This window comes from Rhamphochromis longiceps, linkage group LG9 (assembly GCF_057381845.1).
Source record: "Rhamphochromis longiceps isolate RC_006_pf linkage group LG9, R_longiceps_female_GT1.1, whole genome shotgun sequence".
Taxonomy (NCBI): Eukaryota; Metazoa; Chordata; class Actinopteri; order Cichliformes; family Cichlidae; genus Rhamphochromis; species Rhamphochromis longiceps.
In genome coordinates, this window is record NC_140565.1 from 30,391,143 (window position 1) to 30,413,137 (window position 21,995).

At 40.3% G+C, this 21,995-nt stretch overlaps 1 protein-coding gene across 3 annotated transcripts in view; it reads right to left on the reverse strand.

Moving 5' to 3' along the window:
• Positions 1 to 5,202: 5,202 nt before the first annotated feature.
• The window catches only part of rnf152 (ring finger protein 152), a 62,492-nt gene continuing 45,699 nt past the window's right edge, over positions 5,203 to 21,995 (reverse strand). For all 3 annotated transcript variants that reach the window (XM_085419203.1, XM_085419205.1, XM_085419206.1), the window contains one exon: positions 5,203 to 9,312. In XM_085419203.1, the coding sequence (XP_085275329.1) occupies positions 8,538 to 9,170 (633 nt within the window). In that variant the 5' untranslated portion in view covers positions 9,171 to 9,312 and the 3' untranslated portion in view covers positions 5,203 to 8,537. The remainder of the gene's footprint in view (positions 9,313 to 21,995) is intronic.

Below are 21,995 nucleotides of genomic sequence, written 5' to 3' on the forward strand. Positions count from 1 at the left end.
TGGCAGCTCTATCTTCAACATTTTTGTCCAATATATCCATTATCCCTCCTGCACATGTCTGAACCATCTTAGTGCTTCCCTAACTTTGTCCTATCAAATAAAGGCTAAAAAAAATAATAAAAGACCCAGATACTAAACATTTCACCTTTGAAACTCCAGGCGATTTTTATGTTGCATGAAGGGTGAACACAGTCATCTTGGAGATGTTTACACAAAACAAACTGTGTAATACCCTAAATGAGACTCCTGTTGTGATAAATCGTATCTGCCTGGCATTCATCTCAAAAGTTTTTGTTTAATATTGAATTTGGCAGCATTCCTATAAGTGCAAATCCAAGCACCAGTGACTACTGAACGCTCAAGACAATGCTTGCAATTTCAGATGTGCTGCAGGGTGTTTCAGGAATGGTCTCCATGGTGAGACTTAAAAAAAAATTCAGTTGATATTTTACAAAAGTTACATCATGCTGAAAAGGGCAGATGAGGAACACTGGAAGGGAGACACAGGGAAAACCATCAAGAATCTGGTAAATTTTCCAAAATAAAAGACTCTGATTCAAAACACTTCAAGTGTCATTTGAAACTGTAGAAATTATGTAAAAGAGAAAAAGAACATGTAAAAGACGTGATGTCCACAACCGGTGTGTTTCCAGGGTGACTATAAGTAGGACTCCCATTTAAATTAATTGCATCTGCCTAATGTTCATCATAGAAAATTGTATTGTAGCACAGAGACCTTAATTTTGGTTAAAGAGCAACTTGTGTCATATGTGTACACAGCATCTATCTTATCTGTGGTGCAGAGCAGTTATGCAAATTTACAGAAGCTGTTGGTACGTGATGAATGGGGAAACTTCTTTAAAAAGCTTTAACTTTCTACATAAACAAGATACTGGAAAGATCTTTGAATTTCCATTTTGGCTTCACAGTCTGAATAGCAACAGCCTTCTGCCTGTTTTTCGTGCTGCGTGGGAAGAGTTTATGTGGCATGCCTCTAAATTACAGACCACTTGTATGCATGGGTATAATCAAATTATCGATCTACTGTGGTAAACCACCCTGAGATGCTACCTTGAGACCGTGAGAACATGAACAAGAAGCATCTCCAGAAAACATTACAACGACCATGGAAGTCATTCATTCAAGAATAATGTAATTAGAGATTTAGGAGAGTGGAAATGGATTTGATTTGAAGCAATGGAAAGGTGACAACATTTTATTCTATTCTTAATGTTTCTATTCCTATAGATTGTATAAAACATACTTCTGGAAGTTTTAATCAGTTAGACGATGTTTCTGTTTAAATTAAGGGTATTGAGATATTAGATGTTAGCATGTTTTTCTGGTGCAGAGGACAGGGATCATACCAAGAAACTGGACAATAGGAATTATCAAACCATTATATTGTGGTAAAGGAGTTAACATCTGTACAGACAACTAAAGAGTAATCACACTCCTTAGTTGTATCAGAAAAGGATTTACTTCCGTATTTAAAAAGTGTTTGACTTCTTATTTAACTAAATGGGTTTCCTTGGCGACGACCAAGTTGGTTTTAAGGCAGGTTATTAAACATTAGATCATATGTTTGCTGTACATAATTTAATTAACTTCTATTTGTAGTATAAGATCTGACTGTCTGACACAGATGACACTGTGGTATTGGTGGAGTCAGAAACAGAGCTTGAGAAGACTTTAGATGCAGTAGTGCTGACTGAAAACTAGATCCAAATATTAATACTATGAATTATGAAAATCCCATTTAAATCTAACTCGAGTCAAAGTTGCAAAGATAGAAACAGCTGCCTGTGTACTGTTACTGTTACTTTGAAATATGCATGAGGTAGAAAAGTTGTAGAATTTAAAGAAACAGCACCAAACTGCAAAATTCTGTAAAGAATTATATCCACATCTGGGCGTCTGTAATTTGATATATTCATTTGTTTTCTTTCTGGGGTGTAAATGACCTCCTGCCTTCTCTGTGTATGTTTTCTCTTTTACATCAGAAAGGATCTAATGAGAATAAACAGAACCATTTAAATCTACAGGTTACAGCTCAGTTTTGATTGCACATGACTAATTTTAGTCTAGACACTGTTTTGACTGAAATGCTTCTATGCTTGTTTTCATTTCTGGCTTCATTATGATTTTTTTTAACTCCTTAAATTCTCACAGCGCTGTTTGTGTTGCTCTTCTAGACCACATGTACAAGATAAATATAGCAAACAGGCATGAAAACTGAAACCATTAAGAAAGTCCCTTTATCCTGCATTTTTTCTAATGGCCAGTAGTTCCAGTGGCATGTTCCAAAACGAAGTCTGATTATACAGGAACCAGTGGGAAAATAATCTCCTTTGACCTATGACCTCAATAAACAATTTCGTGATAAATGTATGTGAATTTAAATCTTACTGAATGTAGCATAATATTCATTTTACCAAAAGACATTAGGGTGGTAATAATATGTTAATGACATGGCACTTGCACACAAGTGTCCTTTGCTTTCTCGGACAGATTTAATAAATTTTGGCTGATGTTTTTCAGCTGTAAAGTCTTCTTCCAGGTCATCCTCCTGCTTTGTCTATTTTTATTATGTGTTTTGGAACTTTTGACTGTAACCAAAGTTATGAATGAAGTTCAAGCTCCACTTTCAGGCCAACAGCTGCCAACCACCAAGTGTAGTTGCCCTATTTTTCCACAACACATGCACCTCCTCTAGCCTGCCTCTTAGTTCCTGTGGGTTAGACAGCTCTTCCTCTCCGGCTGGCTCACTTCTCTTTCTATTAGGATTCATGTCCGAATGATGTCAGATCCATGCAGTTGGCTTCTACTGCTCTCCTGGGTCATGTTGTCATGCATAATGATTGGGATCTAACCTGTGACACTCAAAGTGAGGCACAAATACCCCTGTACAAGAAGTCGAGGTCAGCCAGGTTTCTAGAATATGACTTTAGCAGCAATCCCCAAAAAACTGTGTAAAGCTGCTGTGGAGACAGTCCTAGCTTTATGAAATGCTATTAGTATTTACTCTAGTGGTCAAGAATTAAGCCCCAAGGACTGTTTAATTTCATGGGCTTGTGTAACCTGTTAGAACCATTTAAACTCTACAAAAGTCTCTGTAACTGTGGCCATCATTAGCAGCAGCTGCTGCCTGTACGAAACAGAGGTGTTTTACTGCAGCAAGGCTGGATGCAGTTGGCCCCTGGGGAGCCTTAATTACCACGGTGCCACTATATCAATAAATAAAAAAAGAAAAGAGGTTCCTGAGGGTAAACAAAAGGGAGTCTGGTCTCCACTGAGTTTACTCAACCATGACATATGGGATTTCAATACATAAAGCAACAGGGAATATGCTTTTGTTTTAAATCTTTTACATGGCTCAATTTCTTTTAATAAAAAAAGTTGATATATCACCAGAAAATAGGTGCAATTGAGGTTTAATTAAAGACAGAGTCCTTGCTTAGATTCAGTGTTTGCTTTAATATTTCACTAAAAACAGCTGCTGCTTGCTTTGTCAGCCATCATCAGAGCTGACACACACAGGAAACTACAACAGGAACTTCACGGCATTGTACAAACACACAGGCACAGAAATGACAAGCCTCCCTCTACACTTCTGTCCTTAAGTTTCTGTTTTTGCTTTGTTTTTTGTTTGTTGTTTTTTTTTAAAAGAAAGAAAGAAAACAGGAAGTACAGGGCACATTTTGATTGGAACAGAAATAAAACAATTAACACAGAGAATAAGAAGGAGATTCAGCGATGTGATTTGGTTTCTCTTTCAGTCAGTGGAGGGAGAATGAAAAGATGAAATGGTAGTATAATGGGAGGAACAAGACTTTCTTCCAGGTGGATTTCATCCGCTGTCTTTAGCTTACATCACATGAAATGATGGATGGATAAAAGAAAAAGATGGGCTTGTTTTTCATTAACCTGTTTTTCTGCTTTTGAAGTCTTGTTCATGGTGGCCCATTGCTCACTAAACCGTAACATAGATCTTGGCCACACCACAAATTCACATTTTCACAGTTTATATTGGTTTTATTTGGCGTTTTAAATTTATATTCTTCCAGTTTATCACTAAAAATTTATGATTAAAACTAATGTTCTTAGTCTGGATACTGAAACTATTACATACAGACATCACATTTAGAGCTATGAGGTTTGTAGCAAATCAAAAGCTAATGGTCACCAAACACTCAATGGACTGGTGCTGGATCTTATTCATAAGCCTACTACTGGTTCTGGACCATACTACAGGTCTTAGTATGCCATCATCGATGCTTGATATTTATTCAGATTGATGAATACCATGGTATCTCCAGACTCTTTCACGTTTGTCACATGTGCTCAGTGTGAACGAGCTGAATGACGATTGAGGTGAACGGTGCTAGGGTCTGAGCACAGCTCCCTCATAGAGTCTGTTTCAGACTGTTTAGTTAGAAACGTGCGCTTGAGTAAACTTCCTGGAGTAAACAAAAATGCCCCGATGCACAAAACTGGGCCTGCTGCTGGGTTGATGACCTTCTTCAACCCTATCCAACTCATAATTACAGCTCAATGCAAATGTCCACATCACAGATTCATGGATATTGAGGGGCATTACACACATCCCTGGCATCAACAGTGTCAACCAAACAACATCGCTGAAAGAGCAACATGGCATTTTGTGCACTTTGATGTAAAGTTCATCATAAAAGTTGGTAACAGTCCTCTGTTAGCTTGCCTTGTGAAGACTGGTTGTTGTTCCTACACCAACTGCACCAGAAAAAAATGCACATATGTCTTGCTTAAATTTACCCACAGTTCAAAGTGCAATGACGTTAACTATAAGGTTACTGAAAAACAGCAAGTATGGGAGAAGCAACCATGTTTTCCCTTTGTTCACTCTTTAAGACAAAAGCCTATAAGATGTTCCAGTGAGAGAGTTGGTCCTTTAAGTTCTTGGCTCTAAAGAAATTAAAAATAACCTTAGTTTTCAAGGACTCCTCAGACAGGTGAACACTGTGAGAGGTCAGTCCTTGTAGGGCTTAGGGTGGATATTGGTATTAAACCTGCCATTTAAATGGATGGCTGTGCTGTGTGGGAACATCAGCCAAAGATAAGTTGTTTGGCAAAAACTTTCAGCTACAAAAATACTATCTAACTACCACTATTCTAAGTGTGGACTAAGTGTGTAGTACTTGACAACAGGTTGGCAGAGTTGGATATTTTTTTGTTTTTGTCTCTTTTAAGCCCAAAGATTCCACAGATATCTGAGACATAGATACAAAAAAAACTTTAGCAGATATATTTGACCTTATGAAGCATGGCTGAATAAACCCATATGGGTTAAGCTGGTCTTTAAGAGCACATCCTTCACTTGTCCCCTTCAGCATTGCTCTTGTGGATTAAAAGTAGCAGTCATGCCACATTATGGTAATAAAACTGTGCATGACATACTTGTAATGCTTTAAACTGACATTTTGACTCAAGTTCCCAGTAGAAATGCTGTGATTCTACATTAGGCATCGAGATATGGGTGTTTTTAAATGTTAACAGTAATAAGAGCTTTGGGTTGCAAGGTCCATTAGAGGATCTTTTTGATGATTTAAAGGCAATGATGACATTAAGAAATGAATAACAATTTATTAATGTTTATTAAGCAATTATCTCCAACTAACAGGCATAAATAAAATCCAACTTTTTTTAATCTTGGAGAAAGCTATCTCCCCAAAACACCACTTAAACCCCAAGTGTTGAGAAATTAGAAAGTTCTTTAGAGCATATAGAACACAGAGTGCTAGGAGCTGGAAATATTTCAACTTTGAGCAACTTCAAAAGGACCTTCAGCGCTGTTTCGTAGCAACCAGCACAACACAAACCATTTCAGCTGAACTTAACTCCATCTATCCCTGCATCTGCAGAACAAAACAGCTGCCCCCTCTGCACCCTGAATGCCTTTTCAGGAGAGTGTCGCAGAGCTGAAAGGCAAAATATCTGAAGCACGTTTGATTTAATCTCTAAATTTATTTACTTTGAACAGTTTGGAATTCTTACTTTGGCGGCAGTCGATAAAATCATGCTGATATGAATCCAACCCAATAAATATTGAGTATAAATCAAATAATATTTCTTCTAGTTTGTTTTTCAGGGTAAAAGTCATTTTATAGTTTAGGTGTCTGAAATAAACCTAGAGTATTATATTAAACATTATTTTTCTCATGTTTATCATTGGTGTGGTGAAACAAATCTGCGCGCCCTGAATAACTCATGTTTATTTAAGCTCAAACACACAAAAAAGGCTAAAATATGTCAAAGAAAAAGGAAATGATCAAAAATGACAATTACAATCATTCTGTACATGATGAGACTGCTGTACAAAAGCGTTTACCCTGTTTATGTGTACTGTACATCTACTGATTTACAGTAAGCAGACAAAATGCTTGCCTCAACATACAAAAGTGGGAATAAAATGAGTCCAGAAATATCCACCTCTGCAGTGAAATATTCAAAAGCAGATAAATCAATACAGCCCTCATTAACAGTAACCTTACAGCGGCCTCCCACTCTTGACTTGTTACTCACATACTACATAAACTCGTTGTTTTACAGTTCAGCCCATATACAAAGCAGTTTCAGAATTAAGGGGAAGATGAGAAGGTGGAGGAAGATGGCATGTGGGCTGCTGGCGAAGGCCTGGAGGATCTGGCTTTAGAGGATGAAGTCAGTATGAGGCGGGTCAGGATGAAAAAGCAAATGAACAAATTCAATCACATGAATAAACATCAAAAACATAAAAACTGAAAATAATAAAACAGAAGAATGCTGCAATTTTGAAAACTCAAATTTTTATGAGCTTGTTGGCTTCCTTGCAGAGAATTTGATGAGAGGATCAGCATCACTGTATCTGTCCATTCTCAGCTGGAGCTCAGCTCAAACGGGGAAACCATCTAGCCTTGGTTGCTTTAAAGTTAAAAAATGTGATTTCTTTTTTAATATATCCAAAGTTCTCGAATTACAGAAAAATATTTTCTGATTATTTTTTTGAAGAAGAACAAATGAAAAAAAGAAGAAAAAATATCAATAGAAAATATCAAGCTGTGATTTATTTATTTTTAAACAGGCAGAGATGTAGAAAGCTAGCCAATCAGCTAATTTGAGGGGAAAAAAAAAAAAAGTAAAATTTTGAATATTCATTAACTATTAAAATTAAGTTAACTTTAAAGTCAATAAATATGCCCTAACAGGTAAGCTCTATATTGGTACGTCTTGATGTTCAAATGTTTTATTTTTTAGAGCTTCATTTTGAAAGCTAACCTGCTAGCTAGTTACACGGACACAAGAGGAAAGCGTTAGCCTAGCTAACTTCAAAGTGAAGTTCTGATGCTCTAAAGCTAGTGCAACGTGTTTTTCTTGCAAAGATATCCCTTCTCTATAGCTTCAAGACAGATAAGAAGGTGATGCTGAACTTCTCATCCAATTGCCTGAAGCGAAGCTAAATTATTCTTCCAAATGCTCATCATTTTCATTTAAATTAATACCAATTCAAGGTCTTAATTTCTTCATTAAATTGCTTATACCAATTCTCTGTCAATTATGAGTTAATTGGCAATCCTAAGTGACAGCTTTAGATTGTTTTTGTGTGCAAACAACAGGCCAAAGTACAAGAGTATTTATCGTACAGTTATATAAGACAGAAAAACCTGATATATGAGAGGCTGGAACCAATGACAATCAATTCATTTAACATTGTTTATTTCTTAAAGCCCTAATAACACGACTCTGTACTACCTGTGTTTGTATTTCAGCTGGTATGTATGAACATTACAATCCATATTTTTGACAACGCAGCCTTTACTAACTATGTGGAACTATCATCACAGCAACAGTTTGTTCTGCACAGGTTGTGTTTTTGACAAAAAAAAAGAAGAAAAAAGAAAATTGATTTTAGCTCCTCAGAATATTCAGGCTGGAGGAGGCAGAAGAAAATCCTGCACAGTTAATTCCTGCAACATCAGGGAACGGTGAGCGGCCAAGTCCGGACTCCCTGTACTGCAGCACCAGCTGGAGACATCGCACTCGGAGCGGGCATTCATCTAAACAACTCTATGATGATGCATTTCTACAAACCACAGACTAAACGGGCAATCCAACCACAGCGAGTGTGAGTGTCAGCACAGCTTCCAGCCAAAAACAAATCGGCGGGCCAGAAACGTATCTGGACGGATTCCCAAAGCGTTCTTTCAGGAAAAATGGAAGGAATGGAGAAAGGTGGGTGTTTCAACGCCAGCAGAGTGCTGTCCAATGAGAGGAGAGTGAAGATTTAAATGCATATTTCCATTTCAAGGATTAAAAAAAACTCCACAACATTAGACCAGTTTGTGGCTCTCCTTCCTGCCCTCTTCTTCTTTATCATCATCATCACTGTCTCTCTACACTGCACTGTAGTTTCCTTTAATGCCCTCGATGTGAGTTTAGTTCCCTCTCCTTAACAGAGTCCCACCCTGAGGAGAGGCAGGGCTGGTGGGAGGGAATCCTGAGGGGGTCCGCAGCGGCCTCCCTCAGCCGCAGGAAATAACAGTGAAGCGTTTGGAGATGCAGGACATGTTGTGCAGCACGATGCCCAGGAGGAAGAGCAGCACACACGCCACCAGGATCACTGTGCACACTCCAGACCATGTGGAGCCCTTTCCTGCTCCTCCCACTGGACCAGTAACCCTCCTCTCTCCCTCACTTCCCTCCAAACCTACACCGTCTAGACCCATAGCCAGACCCAGTGGCTGCTCCTCGGGCACAGTCACCACTGTCACCCCCTTCTGCTGGCTGCCGGGCAAGAAGCGACATCCCAGCTCCCCTGGCAGGCCCAGTGCCCGGTCTTTAGCGATGGGAAGCATGTAGCAGCCATTGCTGGGGAGGCGAATAAAGACAGGCGTGTGCTCAGAGGTGTGAGGGATGGCGATGACTGTGATGATGTCTGGGTCATCCGGGAGGTGAGACACGGACAGGCCCGGGGGGAGCTTGGTGACGCCACGACACCATGGGCAGCGGATCTCTTTCTGGCTGCTACGCATTTGGGTCAAACACACCGAACAGCATGTGTGTCGGCAATCCAGGAGTTTGGGTCGCCGTCGGGGGCTGTAGTAGTTAAAGCAGATCTGACACTCGAGCATCGAATCCTGGGAAAGAGTCTCCATTTCCAGGAAAAAAGGTATTTTCACAAGAGGGAAAACACAATTTAATTGGCTCTAGAAGAAATGCAGGGGGGGAAGCAGAGCTGGTTTCGTTCACGACTTCACAGTGATATTACGGCCCTTTGGGGGCAACATGGCCCTTCATCTGCAACAGAAAGAAAAAAAGGAAAAAAAACAACATCAATAAGAATTCAAGGTTTTGTACGCACATTGCAGAACTATCTACTGAGGATCTCTTCTTTTTGATCTTCATCATTTGATATCAAGAGTCTGCAGCATCAGCAGGAACTACAACACTTCTGACTCTGGAGAGAAAAAGGACACAGTGCAGCTGCTGTTTGCTTAAAGTCTTTTCACCAAAAACTCATCTCTCGGTAGCTTGCTCATCATTGAATACTCAAACATCGGCTCCAATATTTACCATTTCTCTGATGCAGAAAAGTCTTGTTTTTTGTGCCCAAACCCAATCTTTCATGACTGCACCGGTGCTTTTGCCTGCAGTTATTGCGGCTTTTAGAAACCGTGCTGCTGAGCTGAGCGGTGTGTGTTTGACCTTTTGAAACAGCAACTAAAAGGTCAACTGACTCACTTGTTCCCAAGCTTTAATCAGCACAGGAAGTAGGTTAAATTTCCATCAGACACCTCTACAGCTTGACCATCTTTTTTTTATAAAACATCAATTCATTGTTGTAAAATATGAGTGTGCAGGCTGGCTATTTTTACCTGTACAGAAGTTAGAAAGTGGTTACCAGTGATGGTAACATAGGCTGTATATAAAAATGGACATGTCACCTTGATAGTGTCTATTGGTTTGAAGGTTTGGCATTTTGGAGTTCGACATCAAGTGTTTTTTTAATGACAAGTTAGGAGTGGATCTGACTGCGAGAGTGCAGCAGACTCAGATTCTAGAAACTTGTCAGTCAAGCATGTAGTGCTTTATCATCTACTTTAAAACTAATAACTGAGAGCATAAACACATGAGACCAGTAATTATAAAAGTTAAGTTGTTGCAAAAGTGGCAAAAAATTTTTGTTCAGAGACTGTCTGCAAAGTGCAACACTAGAAAAACAGATCCTGTTAAACATCAAATTTAGAGACCAGTCCCAGAGTCACACAGGCCTACAGACTGGTCAGTGACTGACTGGTCAGTGACTGGCAATCTGATAGAGACCAATGCAATGTTTCCAATGTAGCACCATATTGAGGATTTGCAGACATGTGACCACTAACCACACGATTTGTCTGTAATTTGGGATGTGTGACGTGATAATGTAGAACAAGTGAATAAGGCCCAAGAACTGGAGACTAGACACAACCATATCCATGCAGCCTGTCACCAAGGAAAAATATGTATTTCCCAACTGGCTGGCAAAAGAAAACCTCGTTCTGATTGCTTTGATTTCTAGCGTGTGGCTGCAGACGAAGATTGAGTCACGTTTTTGGCTACAAACACTATTCAGCTACTCTAAGCACTAGTGAAACACACACTTAAAAATTGTATTTGCTTAATTAGTATTTTCAGAGAAACATGAAAGACTGCAAACGACCATGGCAATTAGCCACAGCAAACACTGAGGTTTTTGATGCAATACTTTCTTTGCAAATTTCCCCCAGCAATGTCCAGAATGACTTTTTTCCCTAACAACTACTGGTTACCAGGGAAAACAAGAACCTTTCCCTGATATAATAACAGCAAAGGCAAGAGGCCTTTTTTCTAAACAGTTATATCATGTCATGTTATGACCTAAATGTTAGCATTTAAAATGTATTGATTTAATGTGTATTAAATACAGTAATATGTATTTTATAATGAGTGCTTTGTTGTGCACCTGTATTGAATGGTTTTATGTGACCTTCATAGGGACTATAGGTTTGAAATCGCAGTTTTGCAAAAATCAGACTTTTTGACACTCAAAACTTATTATAATCTCACGGATGAAGTTAAAATATTGCTTTTATATGTGATTAGTGTTGCTAATGATAAGAGCCATCTTTCATGGTGGTTTAACGTCCACATGCCTGTGCTGAATGTGATTATGCGTTGCTCCAATAAGTGGTTATATATCAGCTTACTCTTCAGTTTCTCGGTCAAAGTATTGCAGAACTGTACTGGACTTTTCACTTTTCTTGTTTACAACTTCCTGTCCCATTAATTAAAAATATGTTTAAATATGATTGGCGCCGATGATTTCAGATATCGAAGCAACATCCAACTTCTTCCTAAATGTTCAATGTCTGTTTAATCTATTTAAAAGTATTAATCTGCTGGATCTAATTTTGAGGAGGTTTGACAGCGCCACGTGCCGTTAAAAATTAACAACCTCCTATCTCATAATTGTCTGTAAACCATGCATGCATTGTGGTTCAGCTAATGAGTACCTCCTGTTCTGGATTTTGCATTCATGTTGACAAAACAAATTGGTTTTGTGCAATCTGCTTGCTACTGCAGCAAAAACAAAATCACAGGGAGAATTAACCAAATGCCATCGTTTGCTGCTCTTATTGGACCTTCAAACTGTGCGTCTGCTGCTTTGTATTAGAGGAGCTTTCAGAACTTGCAAAGATGCTGTAAGAGTCATGTCAAATCACTAAATGCAACATGAGTCAGCAAGAGGAACGGATGTGACTTATGCACAGATAAGAGGCCTAGAAGAAGGGAAGGTACAAGCATAGTGGTCAAAATACAACAATGCATCATGAAGGATGAGGAGTCGTGATATGCAACAGACACTCTGCACATCAGCCGGCAGTGGACTGCAGAAGAGGCGAGTTCACAAGACTCGTCGTCGGTATCTTTGTTAACCACGGCTAATTCTTTTCTCCTTCAGGCCACAAACTCCATAAACAGTTTCTTCCTCCTCCTCCTGCATAATCACGTCTCTACTGTGTTAATCCATGCGGAAGCTGTGATAGTTTGCTTTTGCAGATGATTAAACCCTGTCAAAATAGCACCAAGGAAACAATGAATACCAAACAGGGCCCTGCCGACTTTATATTTTATTTTCTCGCTGAAATTGTCAAGTGTGAAAATTGCTGAGGAGGGAAGGGTACATCTATCTTTCTCTACGCTGCCATCTCGGCGCCGTCGGCGTCCGTCCGGGCATGACTGTGGGCCAACGTCGAGGACGAAAAGGGTGGGTGGGTGGGGGTCGGCAAAATAAAGTGTTGACAGAAATGGGGAAAAAGGTGACCACTGATTGCCCTGCAACACTGCGCATCTTACACTGTTATCAAAAACAAGATCTTAGGCAATTAAACTCATCCTCTGGCCCTGTGGGGACATTGATGTAGCAGTGACAGATAAGAATGAGTTCACACTAAGCATGCTTGGAGCGCTATATTCAGTCTTCTTTTAGTTTGGTTCACTTGAGTGAAAACAGATGATCACATTCGACCTTGAGTGGCATTAAACAACCACAACAAAAAAAAGGACAGGCTGGTCTGTTTGAAATAATTGCACTGACTGAGTCATCAATATATGCTGTAAGAAAAGCGTAGCCTAAGCACCCTCATGCATAATCACATCCTGCAGCTCTTCCTGGGGGATCCTGCATAGCCAGATGGGAAGCCTAATCCCTCCAGTGTATTCAAGGTTCGCCCTGGGGTTTCCTCCAAATTGCCCTAACCAGAACACCTCCTTAGGGACGCATGCAAGAGGAATCCTGATCAGAGGGCTGAGCCACCTAAACGAACGCTTTCCAGAATAAAGAAGCAACAAAACCCTTCCCTGATTTGTAAGACCGTTAACCTCTTTTCTGAATACTGATTCTATTTAGCTTTAATTTTTAGTCATTCGCCAGTATAGCAATTTGATAGAAGATGGTGAATTCCATGCGCAGATATTTTGAAGGTGAATGTTCTGCACTTTTTTCAGTTTCACTACCACTCAGCAACTAGTCGGCAAGCTTTACATGCAAACAACAGGTGACTGCAGCAATCTGTTAGCGACGTTTTTTGCTGCACACTCTGTACTACAGATTTCACCTAATTGCAGCAAGCAACCATTCACCAACCAGTCAAAGATTGCATTTGATATCCTAGCATGTGGAGGTTACCATGGGGTCACCAATTGGTCTGTAAAGCGAGAAAGTGAAACCAAAGCAAAACTAAGAAAAAGGGATACAAAGCAAGCTGGGAAAAGAACAATAACTCTAACACATGAACATGTGATATATATTACATGTAATGTTTTAATTGCAGAGTTCGTGAAAGCATCAGGCTGGGCATTTCAGAGGCTAAAACCCAGAAGGTGATGTATTAATGATCATTTGACTAAATAGTAATATCGCAGCTTTATTAGGCAAGTCCAAGTATGTTGGTACAATGTTGCACTTTCCTTCAGAAAGTTATGATGAGATCTTAAGAGAGTCCTGTCGTGGAGCATCTCTAGTGTCTGTAGTCAGCATCCTCCACTCGGCCGCCCCGCCTCCCTCCCCTGCCTTCAGCACCAGCACCCCCTAAGGCAAAACTCCCTCTCCAGCTGAGTCTGGAGGCTAGACCCACAATTCCTCCTCCTCCTCACTCTGCACTCCCCAGCTGACCCAGTTTCTCCACACTGAGTCAAAGCTGGGAAAAGGTGCAGAAAATTTCCCCTAGTTCCATGGAAAAGTGAGCAAGAAGAGCAGAGAGAGACAGACAGAAACCTGCCCTTGAGGGGGGGAAAGACAGCCCAGGGTATTACTGAATCCTTCTCCCAAAGATAAGGATTAGCTTTGATCTGACATAAATGCTTTGTGGCTCAATATTCCCATACACCCAGTCGCTCTCCCTCTTTTCTTCCCTCCTGACTGCAAATGCTTTCCTCCTCTGCTTTACATCAGTTCAGGATTTTCACTTTCCAAGTGACTTTTTTGCTCTCCTCCCTTTGGCCTTTTCCTTTCTATGCATTTTGTCAACGCCATTGATGAAAATAAAGCCACATGATATAAAAATACAGCATAGACTTGTAAAATAAGAAAAGTGCACTTTGTTTTAGTTTAATAAAATTGTCAAAAAGACTAATACGATAGCAGGTTTGAATGAATAGCCTGTGCTGTACAGTTGAGTAAGTCATAACCACAAACCCACTCCAAAACCCTGCGACGTAACCTGACATCACTCCCCCTGGAAATTTAACTCTCAGGAAATGTTGCATCGACACAACCTGTAACTATTGTGGTTTTTGAGTCCAGTTCTGGCCAACCACAGTGTGTGTGAAAGGTCAGTGGTTGGTGGTTCCTGCAGTCATTTATACGATCTACAATAAATCATTAGATCTATTAATGCAAACAATGAGCCTTATTTATTGCATTTACACTAAACTTTACTACTTTTCCCTGGTGCCTTTTACTTTTTGCTCACACACTTGTTTAATTTAATAACATAATAATAATTATAAGAATAAAAACATATTCTGACTATAGAAACTTCCACACACTCCCACGCTTCATTAATTTCCTTGTGTTGTTATACTGTGTTTAGACCTTGAAGCCACATTACAGATCCACATATAAACAATGTTTGTGTCTTTTAAGGGTTAGACAGTAACAGACCGCCATGAACTGCTGTAGTAATTATCGACTTCTGGTGTGTTCGTGTTCAGAGTGCAGTTCAAATGTTAATTAAAGCATTCTTTCTGTAGCTGTGTAAGACATGAAGCCTGGGAAGGGCTAAAAAAAAAAAAAAAATGTAATTTTAATACATAAGTACAAACACTGTTAAGTGCATCTGGTTGCAACAACTAGAAGACTTAGAAGGACATTGGCCCCACTTGGGCTAAGGGGTGACTGCAGTTGGCATCTGCCCTGAAGGTTTTGGGTCTAGCCCAGCGGTCCCCAACCTTTTTTGCGCCACGGATTGGTTTATGCCTGACAATATTTTCAGACCATCTTTTAAGGTATCGCAGATACAACAAAATAAAACTAGTACCGGTACCAAAAAAAGATTTATTTATAACACACAGGAAAAGACACAGGGAAACTGAATTGACTATAAAAATGATTCAAAAAATAATAATAATAATAATAATAAAGCTAAAAACCGATAAAAACCCTGAAAACCATCAATTTCACACCCGAGCCTCAACTCTCGCGGCCCGGTACCAAACGACTCAGTCTGTTGGTCTAGCCCAGTCAGGATGTGCGATTTAGCCCTTCTCTTTGTTCTCTTTAGTGATAAAAATGTCGTTCTTCAGATTGTGTAGCTAGCTTTAAAGCTTTAAACGAAATTGCAATTGTAACTGCAAGAGTGAGTGTTTCCATGGAAAAAGCAGAGACGAACTGATGTGTGCTCACGCTCGGATCGTTCATCGGAGTGTGGGCATAGTCCAACCGGGGAGTGGGCAGAAGGGGACACTCGGGATTGGATACAGCACAGAGCAACCTCTGTTTGTGACAGAGCGCACAAACTCCTCTTTAAAGTGTTCACAGAGGTCAGCAGAAGGCTCTTTTCCCACAGACCTTTTTGCAACCACAAGTATTGCCCCCTAGTGGTCTTTAACAGAGTGCAGGTTTAACATACTTTGTTAGCTTAACTTTGCAGACCTGAAAGCTTTGTCTATCTTTTACACTGCCTGCAGCATCATTTTTATGTATTATTTGTAATTTTTTTTTAACATTTGTGTGAATAAAGAAAGTAATTAAAGTATTTTTTTAGTTTTAACATGATAGAAGAGAATTGGTTGCAGTTCTGGGAAACAGAAAAAGATTTACAATACCCACACGGGATAAAAGTACACGTGTATCATTATCATTCCCAATGCACTTTATGTACACAACAACCACCACCACGGGGTATTTCTCTGTAAATTATAACTGTCTGCGCATAGTATAATATTTTGCGTACACTACACTAGTTTTCTTATTTATATTTTTTTATATTTTTATTTTTCTAATACATCTCTAATTTTATTCTGTCCCTTGCGGTAATGAGTGAATTTCCCCAGTGTGGGATTAAATAAAGTCAGTGTCTATAATTAGCACAGATTATTTATGTTTTGGATTAATTTTTCAAAATCCATCGCCACCATTTTCCAAAATCTGTCACCATCATCGTCACAATCTGTCATGTCTGGGTTTTAGTTTTTTTGTTGTTGTTCCCTGAAAATGGGGAGGGATGATAATAGAAAATCAGCCACACAGTATCGTTTTCTCAGCCTGTAAGAAAAAAAAAAAGTCCTTGTCTGCTCTCAAGGAGCGTTGTGAGGCCATGAAATAACAGCAAGGAGCTGGAGGACCAAACGCGGCTGCGACTTAACAATATGATTTATCGATTCAACTGAGCTGTAACCAGGACAACCTGGCTGACCCACTTACTGTCACACCTACATACTGTGGATATGCAACAACGAAATATCCACAAAAGGTCCAACAGGAGCAGCGTTGAACAACAGCAACCTGAGACTGAAGCACACCTGGAGACGGTTTGTTTGAAGGAAAGTTTACAGCGTGGGAGGAGGGAATGAGGTCCGATTTAGTAACGATGCAGAGTGACCGAGCAGCAGCCTCCGTAGGCCCATCGCGCCTGTGGTCCTCTGGGAGTGACCAACAGAAAACAACCCCTCCCCACGGGGCCTCCGCACACAAACGAGGAGGAGGACAGAAAAAGTGTTCCTTCTCGCAGACAGAAGTTAAAAATAACCACAACAGCCACAGCTCCACATGGCCGACATAATAAAGAAGCTGGAAGCAGCGTTGGGGAGAGCTTTGCTAATCCGACGGTTTGCACCCGTGAAATGTCAGTGAGCTGATGATGTACAGTGTGAGCTCGAGGGAGACAAAAGAGCAGAAGACAAAGGAAATTCCTGAAAGGGTTGATAGTTTGTTTTGGCATATTTGGTTTTTTTAAAATACTACAGACAAAAAAACTCAGGTGAGGTCAAAACAAAAGCAACACCTCGACCCACAAGAGCCAACAAGATGCTTCAACTAACAAACTGACACACAAACTTAGTGTTCATGTGTCTAAAGGATCCTATGTCACTGCTAACCAGATCTCTTAGGAACTGAAGTGTTCTTCTACACTAACAAAATGACATTTAAAAAAAAAAAAAAAAAAAAAAAAATTAAATCAATGCTGTCAGCTCAATGTTTTTGTCAGATTTCAACCAGATTTGCCCAGATTGAGGTTGGAAAAAATTAGACCGCAATCAGAAACTGATCTATTTTGAATTTTTCTTTTTACTTTGAAGTTGAGAACAAATAAAACCACAAACATTACTGTCAGGAGGACTGGACACGGGTTCATGTATCTAAAAGTCTAAAAATGAGAAAATTAAAGCACTCACCCAGTACAAGTCGTAATGAAAATCACGACTTGTTAATGTCATATTGAACACAACGGTGTCCAATAAATTGTTGCATTTGGCCGTCATAATCTTTATGAGAACAGCTGATCATGACTTGTGATTTTCTCACATGTCACTGCTTCCAAGAGGCCAGAATTTAAACAATCTGAAAATATCCTCCACACCATTACACCACCATCACCAACAGCAGCCTGAACTGTTGAAACAAGGCAGGATGGATTCATGCTTCCATGTTACTTAAGCCACATTCTGAGCCTACCATCATGTTACCACTGTGTTGCAGCAGAGACTCAACAGACCAGACAGCGTGTCTTTAATCCTCTGCTGTCCCGTGTGGGTGAGCCTGTTTGAATTATAGACTCAGTTTGCTGTTCTTAGCTGACAGGAGTGCCATCCAGTGTGGTTTTCTGCTGCTGTAGCTTCAAGCTTTGGTTTGTTGTGCATTCATTGATGTTCTTCTGGATACATTGGATGTAATAAATGGTTGTTTGAGCTACTGTTGCCTTCCTATCCGCTCAAAGCAGTCTGGCCATTCTCTGCTGACCTCTGACATCAACACATTTTCACCCAGAGAAACAACACTCACTGGATATTTTCTCTTTTGTGGGTTAAACCTTAGTTGTGTGAGAAAATCCCAGCAGATCAACAGTTGCTGAAATACTCACACCAGTACTTCTCAACCACATCTGCATGCTAAATTGCTGCCAATCACATATTTGCATCAATGAGGAGTTGCCAGTGAATGTAACTCGTCAGTTTAGTCAGAACAATCTGGAAAACCCTGAAAACGTATTTCTGCAGCAGCTTCCTAACAATAAATTTGCTTCTGATCCACCATCATGAACAAACAACTCAAACCAACATCAAAGAGCTGAAGCACCTGCGTTCTCCCCGGCAAACATCTATGAAATGGCAGTGTTGCCTCCAGGGTCACTGCAATAGGTTACTACTGATTAGTGTGAAAATTGGTGTGGAAATCTGTGCTGTGGCCCTGCTACCATTGTTAAAAAACGATCAATTCAACCTGTGAAAAACCAGTTTCATCCAGTTAACCCACTTATTCATCCACAACTGCATCCAGATTTGCTTTTAATAAACACACAGACAGACGCTGATGTAGCTCACTGCTGGAACTCATCGCTCACCTCCACCCCACTTTGCTTTTTTCACCTGTGTCGCCTTCAGTGTCAAATAAACTGACCAGCATAGCTGCAGAGTGCCAACATCACCGCTTTAATGTATTCCGTGACATGACAGACAAATGGGGATGAAGTGTTGGTTTTACTGCAGCTAATCATCACTAATGTATTCCAATTTTTTTAATCTTTCCATCAACATTCATGTTTTCAGCTGCAGGCTCTTTGCAACAACATAAATGTTATAGTGCGAATAAACATGCCAAATCAAACGTGCTCTCCTCTGCTGTGTGTCAGGACTGCAGGCATTGTGCTGAGGCAGCGTTTGCATAAAGCTGCTGTGTCGATTTTCTCTCCCACACATCACGAGTCTGGATGGGTCTCAACACTTCTCCTCCAGAGTACATTTAACTGAAGGTGAAGTGGTCAAGCAGGAGCTGCTGGGGTTAAGGCTCAAGCAGCTGTGTGTGCGCGCGTATGTGCGTGTGTTTTAATCCAAAACTCATCAATTTCGTTAAACTGCAGCCCATTTTTCATACACATTTCATGTTAACTGCACAGGCGAGAAGGGCAAAGAACAGGCTGTCCTTGAGACGTTACATTTTACAGTACATATGTGACTGTGGGCTCAAGAGTAGAGTACAGAATGAGGACCAGTTTTTGATTTTAGTGGGCATGGAGGCCCACTGTGCATAATGGGCACAGTGCAGAGGTTCAAGTGTTAAGGGGGACACACCTGAAAAGTTGTGATGTTCTGTACAGTCCTGTGTGGTATAATTTCATTCATCTTCTTTTGGCTATTCTTTTTAGCGGTCACCACATCTGCCTCCATCTCACCTGTCCTAACAACTGTCTGCATGTCCTCCTTCACTACATCCATAAACCTTTTCTGTGGTCTTTCACTTTTACTCCTGCCAGGAACCTCTATTTTCAACATCCTTTGTTCAATGCATCCACTATCCCTCTTGTGCACTTGTCCAAACTCTTTCCTCTCTAACCTGCTTAACCTGAGCTGATGTGCTTCTTGTTTATCCTGTCCATTCCACTCAATGGAAATCACAATAAAAATCTTATCATCTTCAGTTTGGCCTCCTGTCTTGTCCATGCTACAGTCTCCGAATCTTAGATAAGTCCTGCAAGTAAGTCCTGGTATTATCTTGTAAATGTTCCCTTTCATTCTCTCATTCTTTCATCTCCACCCACTCCACCCTGCCGGCACTCTGTTCTTTGCCTCTCTTCTCCACTGTTTCTTGTATGCAAATTTTATCCACTTTACTCTATTTGCTTCTTATACCCGTCTCCCTCTCATTCATACACATGTATTCTTTCAAGCTTCTACTGACACTCAATCCTTTTTTTTCTACAACATACCTCCACCTCTCCAGGCTCTCTTCCACCTGCTCCCCACCCTTACTACAGATCAATATTATCTGTAAACATCATAGTCCACGGAGACTCCCAGCCAGCCTCATCTAGCAGTCTGTCCACCACCACTGCAAACAAAAAAGTGCTCAGATCTGTGATGTAATCCCACCCCCACCTTGAGCCCATCTGTCACTCCTATCACAAACATCACAACTGTCTCGCTGTCCTCATGCACGTCCTGCACCACCCTCGCTTACCTCTCTGCCTCTCCTGGCTTCGTTATGGTGTACCACAGTTCCTCTCTTGGTAGTTTATCATATGCTTTCTCTAAAGCCACAATAACACCATGAAACTCCTTCTGACCTCTCTACACTTCTCCATCAACAACCTCAAAGGAAACATTGCATCAGTAGTGCTGCTCGCTGATCATCACCTCTCCCCTTAACTTGGCTTCAACAACTCTTTCCCATAGCTTCATGGCATGGCTCATCAGCTTTATTGCTCTGCAGTAGCTACAGCTCTGCATCACCCTTACTCTTGAAAATTGGAATCAGTACTTGTGGGATTTTAGGTTTTGGAGTACTGGTGAACAGAAAAGATAAACTGTGGCTTTTAAAATGTCACGGGCACATTTTATTATTGGTCACTAGTAGCACCGAAAAGAACATTTTTTTTCCTTGTTACACTAAATGATATAAATCATAAACATTCATGCAAAAGAAGAATTAAAAATCTGCAGCTAAGCCTGTTGAACAGACCAAACACAATGACACGCACACTGTCACAAGGCATGATGGGTAATGCCAGCTAGCTGCTGGGTTACTGTGCTGCTTTAAACAGTAAAGACAGATACAGTAAAAGAAAGTAGAGAGGCTGTGTGCTTGACTCAGAAAGGGTAAGGTGAGCCAAAGATAACGAGTTACTGAAGACAGAAGAATTTCTACCCCAGAATTGGGAAGAACGACTCCAAGCTGAGTTTGTTTCTAAGCTTCTCGCTGTGATCAAAGTGCAAACTACTGCTTCCCTAATGCTTCTTTACAACAGCAGCTTAACCAAACCTGAGTCCACATTAGTAATCGTACCGTTTTTCTCTGCGTATTTAAGCATATATTACGTGCACACATTAGCTGACACTGTTGTATCTGCGCGTTTCTTTCTGTGCATCACATATAATGTGATAGTGTTGCACTGTGTATATGTGTGTCAGCAGAGCAGACGGAGCGTCTGAAAGAGGCCTGTGCAGCCGACCACTGCAGGATACATTATGGCAATTTCCAGCTTGAGAAGCCAGAGAGAGTCAGAGCTGGCAGAACTGCTGGATGGATTCCCTCCACCAGCACAGGTCTGCCTGTGCAGCACTGTCCGTCACATCAACTCCCGCAATGCTGGGAGGTTACCTGGTGAGAACTGACTTCATCCAGTACCTCTCTCCAGGTACAAAAACAAAGTCTGAACTTAAAATCAGCTATAAAAGCCAGTGAGAATTTAGACAAAACTAATGTCAGCTGCATTTCAGTTTCAACTGTAGTTTAATTATAAAGCATAACAACAATTCATCCCAGGATGATTTACAGTGACTTACAGAGTCCATTATATTACAGATGGATAATTCAACCTTATAAACTTAAAACTGAAACTTTAAATGTATCGCTTTCTCCAATAAATATAAGACCAGAAAGCACACTTCTACTGAAGCCACAGACTGGTTATGAAGACTTGAGTTGACAATCTTTGCAGTCAACAACATGAAACTGGATGCTTTCCCTGGTTTATTAACTTTTCTGACTACAACAACACAATATGTACATCACGTTTTAATGTATGAGACTATAAACTTGCACACTGACCTTGTAAAAGCCTCAAAAATCTTTTTAGTGAAATAAAAGATCGATTGAGCAGAGGACACAACTGCTGCCGGCCATTAAAAAGAAGCCCAGTTTAAGTCGCTTTCAGGATTGGCTTCACGTTTCAGCCCATGAAGCTTCATCCATCCTTTAAACTGCCTATGACTACAGCATGATGCATCCCTTCAACTTTCACAGA